This window comes from Motacilla alba, chromosome 6 (assembly GCF_015832195.1).
Source record: "Motacilla alba alba isolate MOTALB_02 chromosome 6, Motacilla_alba_V1.0_pri, whole genome shotgun sequence".
In the NCBI taxonomy this organism is placed as follows: Eukaryota; Metazoa; Chordata; class Aves; order Passeriformes; family Motacillidae; genus Motacilla; species Motacilla alba.
The window spans coordinates 29,306,496-29,320,155 of record NC_052021.1 but is presented as its reverse complement, the minus strand read 5'-3'; the positions used below and the strand labels follow the sequence as shown (position 1 = coordinate 29,320,155).

General features: G+C 42.7%; 1 protein-coding gene across 2 annotated transcripts in view; it reads left to right on the top strand.

Moving 5' to 3' along the window:
- SHTN1 (shootin 1) overlaps positions 1-13,660 on the top strand; it is a 55,361-nt gene that overhangs the window by 36,921 nt on the left and 4,780 nt on the right. For both annotated transcript variants that reach the window (XM_038140896.1, XM_038140897.1), the window contains 5 exons: positions 2,069-2,151; positions 5,051-5,163; positions 5,798-5,851; positions 8,553-8,673; positions 9,492-9,675. In XM_038140896.1, the coding sequence (XP_037996824.1) occupies positions 2,069-2,151; positions 5,051-5,163; positions 5,798-5,851; positions 8,553-8,673; positions 9,492-9,675 (555 nt within the window). The remainder of the gene's footprint in view (positions 1-2,068; positions 2,152-5,050; positions 5,164-5,797; positions 5,852-8,552; positions 8,674-9,491; positions 9,676-13,660) is intronic.

Sequence of the window (13,660 nt, the reverse complement as noted above, 5' to 3'; positions counted from 1 at the left end):
CTCAGCTGGCATCCAGGCAGAAGAGTGTGTTCAAAGGAAGAAAGGCTTTCTCCACCTGGCTGGGGCTCCTGAGCTGCAGTGTGGCCACATTTCTCATCACAGAGAAAAGCAAGGCACAAACTTCCCAAGGATATTTCTGGGAATTGCAGCGGGGAACCTCAGAGAAAGGAAAAAAAAAATTATCTCATTTGCTGCCCCGTGTTTGTGCAAAAGTAGAATGCAATATGGAGATTGGTTACCCAGAGTGATGGTGTTTTGTTTCCTTGGCCTGTCAGGGCCAAGTGCGTGTCCAGACTGTGGGTCAGCAGTCAGTCACAAGATTCTGCTCAGTTGAGTGGAGTTGAGTGCTTGTGCAGATTCACTGTAATACAGTGTAATATAATATAGAATAATATAGTATAATAAATTAATTAACTAGCCTTCTGATCTCAGTGGAGTCAGATGCATCATTTTCTCCCTTTGTCGTCAGGGCTGCCTTGTTGTCCCATACTGCAGGACATGCTCAGTGCCCCACCCGCCCCCAGACTTAACAGCCTGACCAATTCTGAGCAGTGCCTGCCTTGCCAAGCCTAACAGATTGTCTAGACTGTGATTTTGGAGGAGGAGGGATACCTGTCTCCTCTAAATTTAGGAGATTATTTTTTTTCCTATTCACCTGATAGCTGTAATTATAGACTTGGGAAATGCTTTCTATTGCCAAGAAAACTCCTTTGAACCAAAGGATATGTTAGATTATTGTGTGTCCCTTCGTGTCAGATACTGATGATGAAAATGCAGACTCCATTGAGTTCCCACAATTACTTTCATGAGAAAAAAAAATAATAAATGAAAATCACCACCCAGTCATCAAGCATTTTTGGGCAAAATTATCAAAATTTGGCTTGATTTCTACAAAGTACTATAAAAGAGGATGACCAGTCTATGCTGATGTATCAGGCATTAGACCCAAATAACAAAATTAACAAAAACACTAAAGGGCACTTAGTTAATATTAAAAACTCTGCTAATCTTCACATTGTCTGCTTGGTTTTAAAAATAAATGGACTTTGATGACAGTTTGCAACCTTCTGTAATAGAAATGGCATCCAGGAGTCTTGTTAACTACTGTGTTAAATGTATTAATAGATCTGATTACTGGGGAGAATTCTTCCCTTTGTTTTTAGAAACTAAACATTTTCAGGAAGATTGTGTTTGGCCTTTTGTTTCTTCTATGTCCATTAACTCATTTGGCCTGCCTGCTCCTTTCTCACTGATGGATAGCATGAATTAACTGTGTAGGGGTGTTGTGGGATTTTTTGTTTTAATTTGTGCCCTTTACTGTTTGGAGTAGGTGAAACTATTAATTTTAAGCCCTGTCATAGCAGTCAGAGTGTTTCCTCTTGCACTGTGATGTGTATGTGGATAGAAGTTGTTTCAGGACATAAGCACTGGGTGCTGCATTTTTCTGGGACAGAGTTTTGACCTTTTAGGCAGGGGTGTCACTCTGCTGTGTAAGGAAGGATGTTCAGTAGGGAGGGAGGGACTGGCCTCACTGACACACCAGATGTGCACAGTACTTGTTCCTGAAGATGAATCATTTGCTGGTGTGGACTTTTACATTGTGAATATACTGAGGGGATAATTATTTGACACTGTGAGAGATTACAAACTTGGAAATGGTGAGGAGATATTGATCACCATATTTAAGTGTCCTCTGGAGAACAATACTTCAACATCTACAGCTCTTCTTTCTGTTTATTATGCCAGAGCAGCTTCTTTTTGTCATGTGTCACAACGAGACCCTGGCTTTTAATATTCAAATCTGAAGTGTTTTGATTTGTGCCTAATGTCTGTTAAAAAGAAATAAATTTCTCTGGTGCATTTTGATGGGAGGCATTGTGGGGGGTAATTCAGTGCATCTGCATTCGAGAACCATTAAATGAGTCTTTTGTAAGTGGCTGTATAATCAGGTGTAAGCAGGCTGGTGGCGTGTCATGTTCAGGCTCATTCTGACAGTGGGGGACCCAGGACAGAATGACAGTGGGGACCCAGGACAGAATGACAATGTACAGTTTCATTTCCCCCCAAGGTCTCTCATGTCAATGATTCGCAAGAGATCTCACTCCAACACCAACGTGAGCAAGAAGGAGAAACCTCCTCAGCAGGAGTCAGGTATGGCTCATCCCTTCTCAGGCTGCATGGGTTATCCCCTGGGACTGCAGGAAAGGAGCTGGGGATAAAGATGGTGGTTCAGATGCTTCTGTTTGTCAGCATTAGCTACAGCTCTCCATGTCCAGCCCATTCCTCTGCCTCGCAGTCCAGAAATGGGATTGCAGCCCAGGAATATGTGCACCAAGATGGGAAGTGGTATCTTTGGTACTATAGCTTTGGTATTCCTAGGAGAGGTGGCTGAGGACTCTGGGCTTGTGTAGTTCAGAGAAAAGGAGGCTGAGTGACTTTATTGCTCTCTACAGCCCCTGAGGAGGGGACAGGGAGAGGGAGGTGCTGAGCTCTTCCCCCTGGGATCCAGTGACAGAACACGTGGGAGTGTTTAAAACTGCATCAAGGAATGCTTAGACTGGACATAAGGAAGAATTTATTTATGGTGAGAATGGTCAGACACTATAAAACGCTTCCCAGAGAGGTGGCTGGTGCCCCAAGCTTTTAAGTTTTTGAGGTCTTTAAGAACATGCTCTTTTAGTCAGCCCTGAAGTGGTCAGGCTGTCAGACCAGATGGTGACTGCAGGGCCCTTCCAGCTGAATCATTTTGTTGTATTCTACTGCAGACTTCCTCGAGATCCCAAGTACATTTGTGTGCCTCATAGGCACCTCTGCCTCCACAACTGAACTGGTCATCAGCATCCAATTTACTTCTTCCAAAAGGATTTGAGTATGAGCACTCTTTGAGGCTGCAGGTCAAAAACCTCAAGGGATCACCTAACACTTGCTGTAACTGGAGAAAAGTTCTGATCTTCCTGCTTGAGCTGCAGCATGTGCAGGGCTTTGTGCTTCCACAGGTTACCTGGAAGAGGCAGAAGACCAAACCTATGAGCATTAAACAGAGAGCAGGTTCTATTCAGCATAATACAGGGAAATTTCTGAACTTCCACATGGCAATTTCTTCTGTCCAGAGCCACTCCACAGAGCTTGTTTGTTAAATACTTCAGTTTTCGTCCTTCAATTCATATCTTGTGAAATTACCAGTCAGAGTTGACTGTAATTCTAATCCTTTAATAACACTGGAAACCTAAAACAAAACAGTCTTGCACTAAGGTGGCTCTGCATGCAAAGTAACAGCTGAAATTGCATTTTATTGTTGTTAATGGAAGCTGGAAACTTAGTAGGTTGAGAACAGGAGTTAAGTACACATTTGCAAATGACTGTGAGTGCCTGAGGAGTCAGGGTTAGTTAGACAGGCATTGCCAGTTAAATAACCAAGGGTTTTCTTGCTGTTTCTCTCTTCCTTCTGAAACAGCAGGAGTTTGTTTTTAGTGAATTGCTTAACTCATTTGCTGCCACTTAAACAAAGAAGGGAACCTGGCTGAAATTATAGGATATAACTGTTAAAAAAAACCCTGCTGTTAGCAGACTAATGGTATGTAGGCTGGATTGTTGCATGGAACCAACAGGCAGGAAGTGGGGGAAAGAGAGTACAGAGAGTATTACTCCTCCCATTCTCAGGTGAGGAACTGAGGAAAGGAGTGACTTGGGCAGGTCCCTGGAGGAGTTTCTGGGAACTGGTTACCAGTCTGAGAGAAACAAGGTCGTTGGTCTGGATAGAGTAGTTAGAGAGATGACCTTGTCTGAGATCTCTGATGAAGGGTCAGTCTTATCTTTCAGTAGAATTCCAATTATGGTGCCTTGATTTGTCAGGGTTCCTTACCTTGAAGCATCCTAGATGTTTTGATTACACCTTTTTGTTGAGACTGTCACAAGCAGTGATTGCAGGAAATACTGTGAAATTCACTCTTAAGTTCTCAACTCCCCATTCTTGCATTATTTATTAGTAAACCAACAGTTCTGACCTTTCTTCAATTACATATAAACTGCTTTTCCTCTTAATAGTTGAGCTGTCCTTAAAATAAAAATTTAAAAAAAGGGAGAAAATTCTTTCTTGATCTAGTTATTATATCAAACTTCAGTCTTGTTTTAACCCCTGTTAAGGACGCAGAATGAGTGGTTTCTATCCCATACCACCAATTAAGCTTTTATATTTGAAACAGCCTGTTTGTGAAATTAAAGCCTGACATTAAATCAGCTTAGAATACAGAAACTACATTTCTGTGAATCATCAATAGTACCCTGACAAGTGAGAGAGCAGAAGTCTTTTTAAAATTCCTGTTACATAAGGTACAAGGTTGCAGCTTTGAATAGCATCAACCCTATTTCTCCAAGTATTTAAGTGCTCTTCCCCCCCTCCCCTTTCTGGTATGTTAAGGGTCTTTTCCTTTTGTTATCCAGAATGCTGGTAAGTTAACAGGCATTATTTAGGTTCATCACAGAGCTTCCTATGTCATCTGAATATTTTGCAGTCCTAATACCAAATCTCTTGACAAAGCAGCCATTTCCTTTCATGGTATTTAAGTTTTACCCTTTAACTTGATGCAGTGTTTTTTGAAGGGTTTTTTGAAGGTCAGGGTGAGGTGTTGGTGTGTTGTTCCTGCCAGGTCCTCAAACCCATGAGAAGTGGGGGAGTCACTGTCACGGGGCATTATCAGCTTCTCCTGTGTCAGTGTGGCTGTGGAAATTCCTGCTGAGCCACAGTGGAAGCAGAGCTGTGTTCTTCCAGTCCCTGCTGCTTCAGCCTAGAGCACTGAGCTTGTGCAATTCCCAAACAGGTCCTGGAGCCTTGTGTTTTTCAGGATGAGGGCCCTGCTTCTGTCCAAACTTCTGCAGTTGGGCATTTGCAAAGTCAGGATGCTCAGTGCAGAGTGGCATTTATCCTTGAGGAGCTGGGGACAGCTGAGCTGATAGCAGAGTTCCCTGCATCCAGAATGAGAACATGGTTTTTACTTTGTACCATTTCTCTGCAGTTCCTGTCTGAAATGGGATCTGTTCTTTGACTTTTTAGCAGGTGAAGAAGTTACAGATCTGAAGAGGCAAGCTGTGGAAGAAATGATGGACAGGATTAAAAAGGGAGTTCACCTGAGACCAGTCAACCAGTCAAGCAGGCCTAAAACAAAGGTTTGGAATAAGTAGCAGACCAATAATTTTAGCTAAGTGCAGTAATTTACACTGAAAATAAACTTTTCTGTTAGATATTCAGGAGATTACATTTTCCTCCCCTCATTTACTTTGCTTGATTTTGGATAAAATGAATTACAGCAGCATATACCTGAAGAACAGAAAAAAAAATGAAGGCAGCAGTAGGTAAATAAAGGCCAGTTTCTTTGACACAGAAAAGAAGCTTGTAAACAAACAGCTGGTAAGAAACAAAAAGCACAGAGAGAATACCTGAAGTGGTTAAAGGGGATGATCAACAAATAGACTGCATTAACACTTTTTTTTTTCTTTTATGCAACACGTACACCTAATACCTGAATGTGGCTACTGTAGAACATTGCTTACCTCTTCTCAAAAGCATAATTTTTATTTGTAGTCTGTGGTTCACAGTGCTGAGAGCTGAGGCTCTTCTCTTCATCTCAGTACAGAAATAGATGGAGTGTTAGCCCTGTGCCCAGGAGAGGAGGGGACAGAGGAATGTCACACAGCCACAGGCCTGGGCAGCAGCCCCTGTGTGAGGTCTGTCTGCAGGTACAGAGTCTGTCCTGGGCCATTTCATGTGACTTTTAACATTTGTGTGTTGTGTTACTTACAGCCAGAAACACCAAAGCCCTCTGAAAGTGCAATGAAAGAGCTAAAAGGGATTCTGGTAAGAGGAAACTTTCATATTATATTTCATTTTCTTCTCATTGAGCTGACAGGGCCTTCTGTGCAAACTGTGAAACTTCTGCATTGTGGGTTGAAGCCATAGAAGCAAATCCCTCAATTCCACCTTTGACTTTGGTTTGACTTAAGGACTTAAGCTAGGAGAATTTGTTTTTGCACTCTTCTCTGGGTTTGTGTGCTCCTGCCACTAGAGGGGTCTGTGTCTGCCATAGATTCTTTGGAAAATTTCCAAATACACACAGTGGGGATGCTTAGGGATGGAGAGGCAGCTGAGTACCTAGTCCAAAGTAAAGCCCCTGGACTGCACATACAGTAGATGTAGAGTTTTCCTCATCAACTGGTCACTTTCCTGTGGCACCAGATTTCTTGTTAGCATAGGTGAAGTTTAAATAAAGCAATAGCTCTGGTCTGTCTGCATTTATATGTCGGAAGAATGGATTCTGAATAGCTGTCCACATAACCTCTTACCACAAAATAAAAACTAAAGGCATGTTTGGCCCAGCTGAGAGCAATGCACTCCTGTTGTGTCCTTTACTCAAGTCATTGCTTGTTGCTTCTTTTGCACAAGAGCTAAAATTGTACCAGTCAGAAGGAGCTGTAGTTCTTGCTCCCTGACTTCTGTAACCCTGAAACTTTTGAAGTGCCCCTTTGGCACATCTGGTGAAATTCCACCAGTATTGAAGCAAAATGCTTCACTTCCACTCTAGAAAGTGAAACTAATGATTTTCATCACCCTGGGGTTAAACAGCCCATGCAAAAACAGTTCAGTGGTGTTTAGAGGGATGCAAGGCAGTACAGCAGAGTGTAGCCACAGCCTGTGCTGTGATTTAAAATCACCAGTGATGTGTTAAAGTTGCTGTTCTCCAGTCATGTGAAAGCAGGGGAAGAAGGGAAGAAATGGTCTAGAGAGTCACCAGACCCTAATGCTGAGCCCTAATTAGAGGGAGACTTCATTAAATTCAGCAGTAGATGGGAAAGGAATAAAATGCAACAGTGAGACTGTGCTTTAAGCAGAATTCCATAATTACAGGAGTAGTGGGCTGTGGTGTGCTGTTTGCACCAGTGAGGGTTGGACAGGGCTATCCTGCCCGGGCTCCTTTCTGTAATAGCTGTTTTATTTCTCCAGCTCTGTGTCACTGACATCAGGGGAGACTTGATTGTGCACTCAGAGGGAGCGGGGAGAAACCTGCAGGCACTGCATTTCTGTGTCAGGCTCCTTGCTTTTGAGCCTTTCAGGGTGTTTGCAGTGCAAGACAAGCTGTGTAAAATGCAGCTCCAGTCTATTCTTGAGAGCAGTGATTATGCACAGTCAGACAGCAAACATGGGGGTGGAATGTGATGGAGTAAACAGTTGTTGTTACTATGCTAATTATGCATTTTGTGTAGACCTCCATATAATTGTTACAAACAAAACACATTTATGTTGTGCAAATTCCAGAGTTTGAGTGACTCCCTTTTTTACGTTGCTTTTGTACACGTATATTTGTACACATCTGGGGCATACTACTAATGAATAACCTGCTCAGTTAAATTTCAAATAGTTTTGAAAGAAAAATTTTTAACTTCTAGGCAGGCGTGAAGAATTAAGAGCTTCTTTGCAGGGCTCCTGAAAATACCACAGCTTTTGCAACTTGCAGTGCTATTTGCTTTTATCCTTGGCTGTTTCTGGTCAAAGGTTATGTGCTTATCAATAAAACATGCCAATAGAATGTTATTTATGGTCTGGAAAAATGCTGTATGAGTCTGACATGTTTTGGAAGGCTGAATAAATAAGATTTATGGAAAGACTCAGAGGGAGAATGAAATAGTATATGGGTACCAAATTTCCAGTTGCATGCTAAACATTTTGGGCAAATTTTACAATCAGTTAGGTTCTGATCCAACAACTGATTGCTGTGAGTTGGGAAATGTATGCAGTATGAACTAAAGGTGTGTTTAAATTCCTGTAGGCAAGGTTGTGAGGTTTCAGGCTTTGCTTAAAGCCTCTTTTCCTCCCACGTTAAGAAAAGTGCTCCTGGACTTGCAGCTTCACTGATACCACATAGTGGTATACCACCAGCTAGCCTTGGTGTAAGGCAGTAATAGCATTTATTTATGTTCTGTATGTAGAAAACTGTTTCAGCTTGAGATCTAACTCTGTGTGAAAGAGAAACCTTGAAGTATATAGACACAGAGTCAGGTTTATGGCAGATCAGCTACATTATAGGATATAATCTGCTGCAGTTGTAGCTGATAAATACTGGCTTCTGCACATACATGTATACACCAGCATGCAGCAACACAGGACCATGCTAAAATATAAAACCCACTGGAGCAGTAAAAGATGGATCTTTGGCTTTTTGTTAACAGAGGTTAATTATGTGCATGGTAACTTCACACGTTAAGATGGAGGAAGTTGGCAGTTTCCCACAAACAGCAGAATTTGTTCATCACTAGCAGGGCCAGGACATCTCTCTTAAGCCTGATATCACCCCCCTAACGTGTAGTGAGTGTGGTTTGTCCCTGTATCATGAACCCAGGTAAGGGTGGGCTGGTGAGTGGATCCCAGCTGCTCCTGTTGTACCAATGGCAGAGCTTGGCACGCTGCTCTGGAACTGCCGTGAGAAAGATTCTGGAGTTGTGCACGTGGGCTGCTTGGCATAATCTGTCCTCAGAGAGTTTCTCATGCCTTTCTCTTGCTGTAGGAAACACTGAATAAATCCACCAGTTCCCGAAGCTTGAAGTCCCTTGAGACAGACAGTGGTGAGACAGAGCTGGAGCGAGTCCTGCGACGCCGGAAAGTGACCACTGACCAGGACAGTGGCAGTAAGTGCTGCGCTTAGGAGCCCTCTTCCTCCCCCTGCACTCAGTGACTCTTGAAGCTGTACATTCTCTTCCAGACCACTGCCACTGCAGCCATTATGGAGAACTTCACCTTCTTCTACAGTGACTCCCTTCCCTGTCTCACCTGTTGCTTTTCATCCCATTTTCTCCAAGAGATGCTTCTGTCAGGATTTTCTGCACACACGGACACATACACTCAGATTCCTCTTTCCATCCTGGAGCTTGAACCTACTGTGAAAATACTTTGAAAGTAATGCTAGCCATAGAAATGAGATTTAGGACTGCTGATTTGAATTAACCCCCTCTGCAGACCAGGGGGCTCCACTTTTTACACTGTGCTTTACTGTCATCTTCTGTAAGAAACTGTTGATGTTCTGCTTGGCTACAAACACAATTTGTGCAGCGTAAGTCCATGCCATAGTTGGTGCAGGTGTAGCTGGTTTGAATGTCACTGCAGAGCTTTATCTGGGACTCTGCAGACAGCTCACTGACTCCTCATCAGTAGTGAGAGCAGGCTTTTCTGCAGTCAGGCTGGGAGAGCACCAAAGCTGTGCCTGGCTGGGGCTGTGGGGGCAGCAGGGCTTACCCTCCAGAAGGCAGGAGGGTCAACACAGCAAGTGCTGCCTGTGGTACAAGAAAGGAGGAGCTGTAAATGCAGTATTTTGATATTCTCTTGCACTGGATGCTGTTCATTAAAATTCCATTTTGATTTTTGGAGTTAGCTTGAGTTCCTCCCTGCTCTGGTGTTGTTTCCAGACCAGTCTGGGTAACAGAAGCATTAAACTTTCTTTGGATTTTAGGTCCCACTGGAATCTTGGCCACATCAGAATCAAAGTCTCTGCCTGTGCTGGGTTCAGGAGCCAGTGCCCCACAGGCAGCACTGAACAAGAAAGATGTGGAGACAGATTTCACCTCCAAAGTACCCAACTCAGGTCCTGTCCCCAACCAGCCTAAGGGTGCTACAGGCTCCAAGCCTACTTTACAGTAAGTAGAATATGAATTTCTAGATATATTGTAGTACAAGATACTACTGGTGTGTTTGGAAAGTGATTTAATATCAGTTTTAGTTAACAAGATAAATGTACAGTCTGCAGCTTTTTACCACTGACTTCCCAAATAATTTGCAGTCTCATCGGAAAGGAGAAATTAAATTCTATTTAATAAAGTTATTTTCCTTTAAAACCTGTGAACATTGTTCAAAAAATGTTCATTTGCTCTGTCAAAAAAAAAAAAGCCCTCAAGAGATTTTGAAGAATAACAAGGTTGAGGGTTTTTTCCATATCCTGAAGAGGGATGATCATTATATTGTTAACTCTTGATTAAAAGTAGTTCTGGCAAATACTTTAAAAAATACAATCATGTGAGTCATCTTGGTCTATATGCTGGTGTGCAGGGCAGTTTCTGTTGAACCAAAACAAGTCCTGACTATTGCTCTTAAAAATTTGTTGGTAAAAATTTTGAATTACCTTGAAATGTCAAGTTAAAAAAAAAAAAAAAAGGTGCTGCATTTGCACAGATGGGCAGCAGAATCTTTCATCACAGCAAATTGAAGACCTGAAACCAGCATCAGAGTTAAACCTACTTCAACAATTTTTATTTCAGATTCCCTGGAGGATTGGTTTGTTCTCCAGCAATAGGAGAGTCCTTTTGGAATTAGGCTGTGCACTTGCTTCTGTTGCCTTGCCAGGTTGCTTATCAGTTTGTCATTTCAAGAAAAGGAGAGAGATGAGACAAATCGGATTGGAAAAATATTGTAGTTATGGCTAATTAAACTTCTGATTTCCTGCTCTGTCAGTTAGAAAATACCACCAGTACCAATTCTAGCAAGTCTCTATTGCTTTTTTCAGCGGAGGAAGTCGTGACAAATGAGCTGAATATTCAGTTTGCATCTATTTTTATGAACTGATACTTCCCTCTTATGCAGGTACTTTCATCATTTATTTTAGAGTGAATAAAGAGCCCAATTTCCTTTTGTGCTCTACAGTTGTATTTAATTCCCTCAGAGAATTAAAAGCAGAATGCCATTTTCAATCATATGTATTTTCTCCTTTTATTTCATTTAAGTATCCTTAGAAGAAAAATGATCTTCATTTTAATTTAATCAGAAAGATGAAGATATTTTCAGCAGTTGTTTAGGCATGAATAATGCCATTGCATTTTCTTGAGCAGCTACCCTTGACAGAAAGGTGAGGTTGTTCCTGAAAATTGTGTTTGTAGTTTGTGGATTTCTGTGATTTTGAACAAACCAGAAAACACAAGACAACTCCTGCCACCTTTTGTGTACCTTTATTCCACCGAACTAAGTGGAAATTGCATTTACAAGAAAGGAAATGAAATAATTGCAGGCCCCAAGGTCTCGCAGAATGCGTGGTGAATTGACTGTGGAAAGGATCTTGTGCTGACAGTCACAGTTGTTATGTGTTATAAAAGCATGTGTGAGGCTCAATTTATTTCTCAGCTTGCCTATTCGGTGACATCCCGAAAGACACATTTCACTTTAATTTATCTGTTTAAAGCATTAAAACAAATGTTTTGGTGGGCCAGAGTCCTTAGTGCTGCAGGGCTTGCTTGCACTGAGCCACTGGTGTAGACCTGCTTAATTGGGAACACTCATCCTTGGGGATGGATTTCCAGTGAGAGAGGTAGTGCTGGGGCTCTCCTGCTCTTGTGTGGCCAGGCTGGCAGGAGGAGCAGGGATAACCTGCAGGCCCCACACCACGTTACAGAGCAGCTGCTTTGCTTTTCTCTCCTGGGTGCTGTTTGCAGCAGAGGCTGGTAGAAGCAGCCTCCAGACTCTGAGGTGTGGAAGCAGTGTTGGAAGCAGGCAGCAGAGGAGAGTTCATCTGGCCAGCAGCTCTGACAACTCAGCTCTGTAATTAGGCAGTTTTCTGGGCTTCCCTGCAAGCAGCTTAGTTTGGATCAGCAGAGTGCTTCTGAAGCAAATCTCACTATTGTCTGTGTTTGCTGTGCTGTGATTTGTGATGTGGAGTGCCCTTAGTGCATCCTGGATCCCTGGATTCATGGCATGAGTAAAGCTAAACCAGGGCATGTGATCCATCCATGGTTTTGGATGTCCTGGGGAGGCACACAGTGAATCACCCTGAGCAGTGTGCCCTGCAGCAGGGGCTGCTTCCCTCCACACTCTGCTCCTGTTGCACCACTCCGTTCCCTAAAGGAGCACTGAACGAACAGTGCCCTGCCTGGTCTGGATACCCTGCCTGAGAAATCCTCTTCTCCTTATTCCCACCTGAGGTTAAAGGATGCAGCTCTTATCATTTGCAATTCCTTGAAGTCTAACCAAGGTGTGACTTCATCTGTTTGCAGCAGCTGAGCAAACCTTTCCCATCACAGGGGAGCACTGCATGTCTCATAATTGCCAGGTTTCTCTTGCAGGGCAGGGTTTATTCCTTTTTCTTCACCTAGATTTTAATGTGCAGCTTGCTGTAGAAAACCTGAGTTTAGAACCCCTAGGTGAGCTGTTATTTCAGTGCAAGAGGTTCTTGTGTGTCTGAAGCCATCAAGGAGATGGTTTGGAATGTGTGAAATTTTGCTGAGGTGGTGCTTAGGGGGGAGACATCAGTAATTGTGTCCTGTAGAGAAACTGAGGCCTCACCTCAGTGTGCAGGTAACTTCCTCTGCAGATCTCTTCCCCAGTATTTAACCCAGCGTGAGTGTAATTTTGGGACAACTACATAGAAGAGGTGACAGTTTGTTTTCCTTGGCAGCAAAGCCGGTTCCTGTGACCCCCTGCAGTGTGTGGGCACAAAAGGGAAAGGTGTGTCTGTCTCTGCCCCTGGCTTTTGAGTTGTTTGGTGGGGTTTTTTCAGCACTTGGTAAACATTGTGTTTCTGGGGTGCAGAGTTCTCTGCTGACAGAGTGCACTACAGAGAGGGTTAGTCTTAATCTGATGATTTTATACAATTAAAGGATTTGTCCTCCCTCTCCCAGCTGTAATCTTAGTCTCCCAAATCATCCACCAGCTCTGCAGGGAGCAGCTCAGCCTCAGCTGGAATGAACTGCAAAGGTTTTCCAGTGCAGCTTGAACGTGGGCAATTTAGTTTAAACAACAGATGAAGAAAACAATGGGATGTTCTGGAAGTTGGAGGTCTCCTCAGTTTTAACTGTTAAAAAAGCTACTGAGGCATTTTTCTTAGCTTGTACTCTGTGTGTGCCCTCTCAGTGCAGGCAGAAGCTCTCCAAGAGCCTCTATTTAAGTAAATTTTCTGATCTTTTTGAGCTTTTTGAAAAGAAGCACCTGAAAGTGGGAACAATGTCCATGCTAAAGATTGTCTGCAGTTCTGTCCTGCTGGCTGCTATGCTGACCACCTTTGTACTCAGCCGGGTTTAGCAGGGGCATTCTGAAATGGAGAAGGTTTCTTGCACTTCCTTCACAGATGTCTGGTGTTGCAGGTAGCCCTGGTCCTTCAGTAGGGAACAGAGGGCTAATTCACCAGTGTCACTGTGTATACTCCCTGTAATCACTGCTGGTAGTGCTGTGATGGAATTCTTTGTTCATCTCAGACTTTCAAAACTTGGAATTGGTGTGTTTTTTACTGTTGCTCAGTATTAGCCTGTGCTCTTCTCTGGTTTATTCTCCTGCCTTGTTAAGAATTCTGAAATAATAGACACAAATGCAGTTTTTTGCTTTTATTCTCAATGAATACTGACACAAAATTCTGTTTTCTAATGGAAACATAGTACAATGATTTTACAATGATTTCATGAATAGAACACCGACCCAGGTTAAATAATGCCAAGGTTCTAATATTACCAGAGGAACAAAGAAAATCCAATTCTCAGTTGACAGTCTGATCCTCAGTTTGTCCTTTTGTGCTCCTACTGTAAATTTTATGCAAAGGTCACAGCAGTGCTACGTCACAGGCTTTAGTAACCCTTTAGTATTTACACCTTCTTAGGTTCTGTAACTATATAAACAGAACAGATTGCTTCTGATAATCTTACACACAAA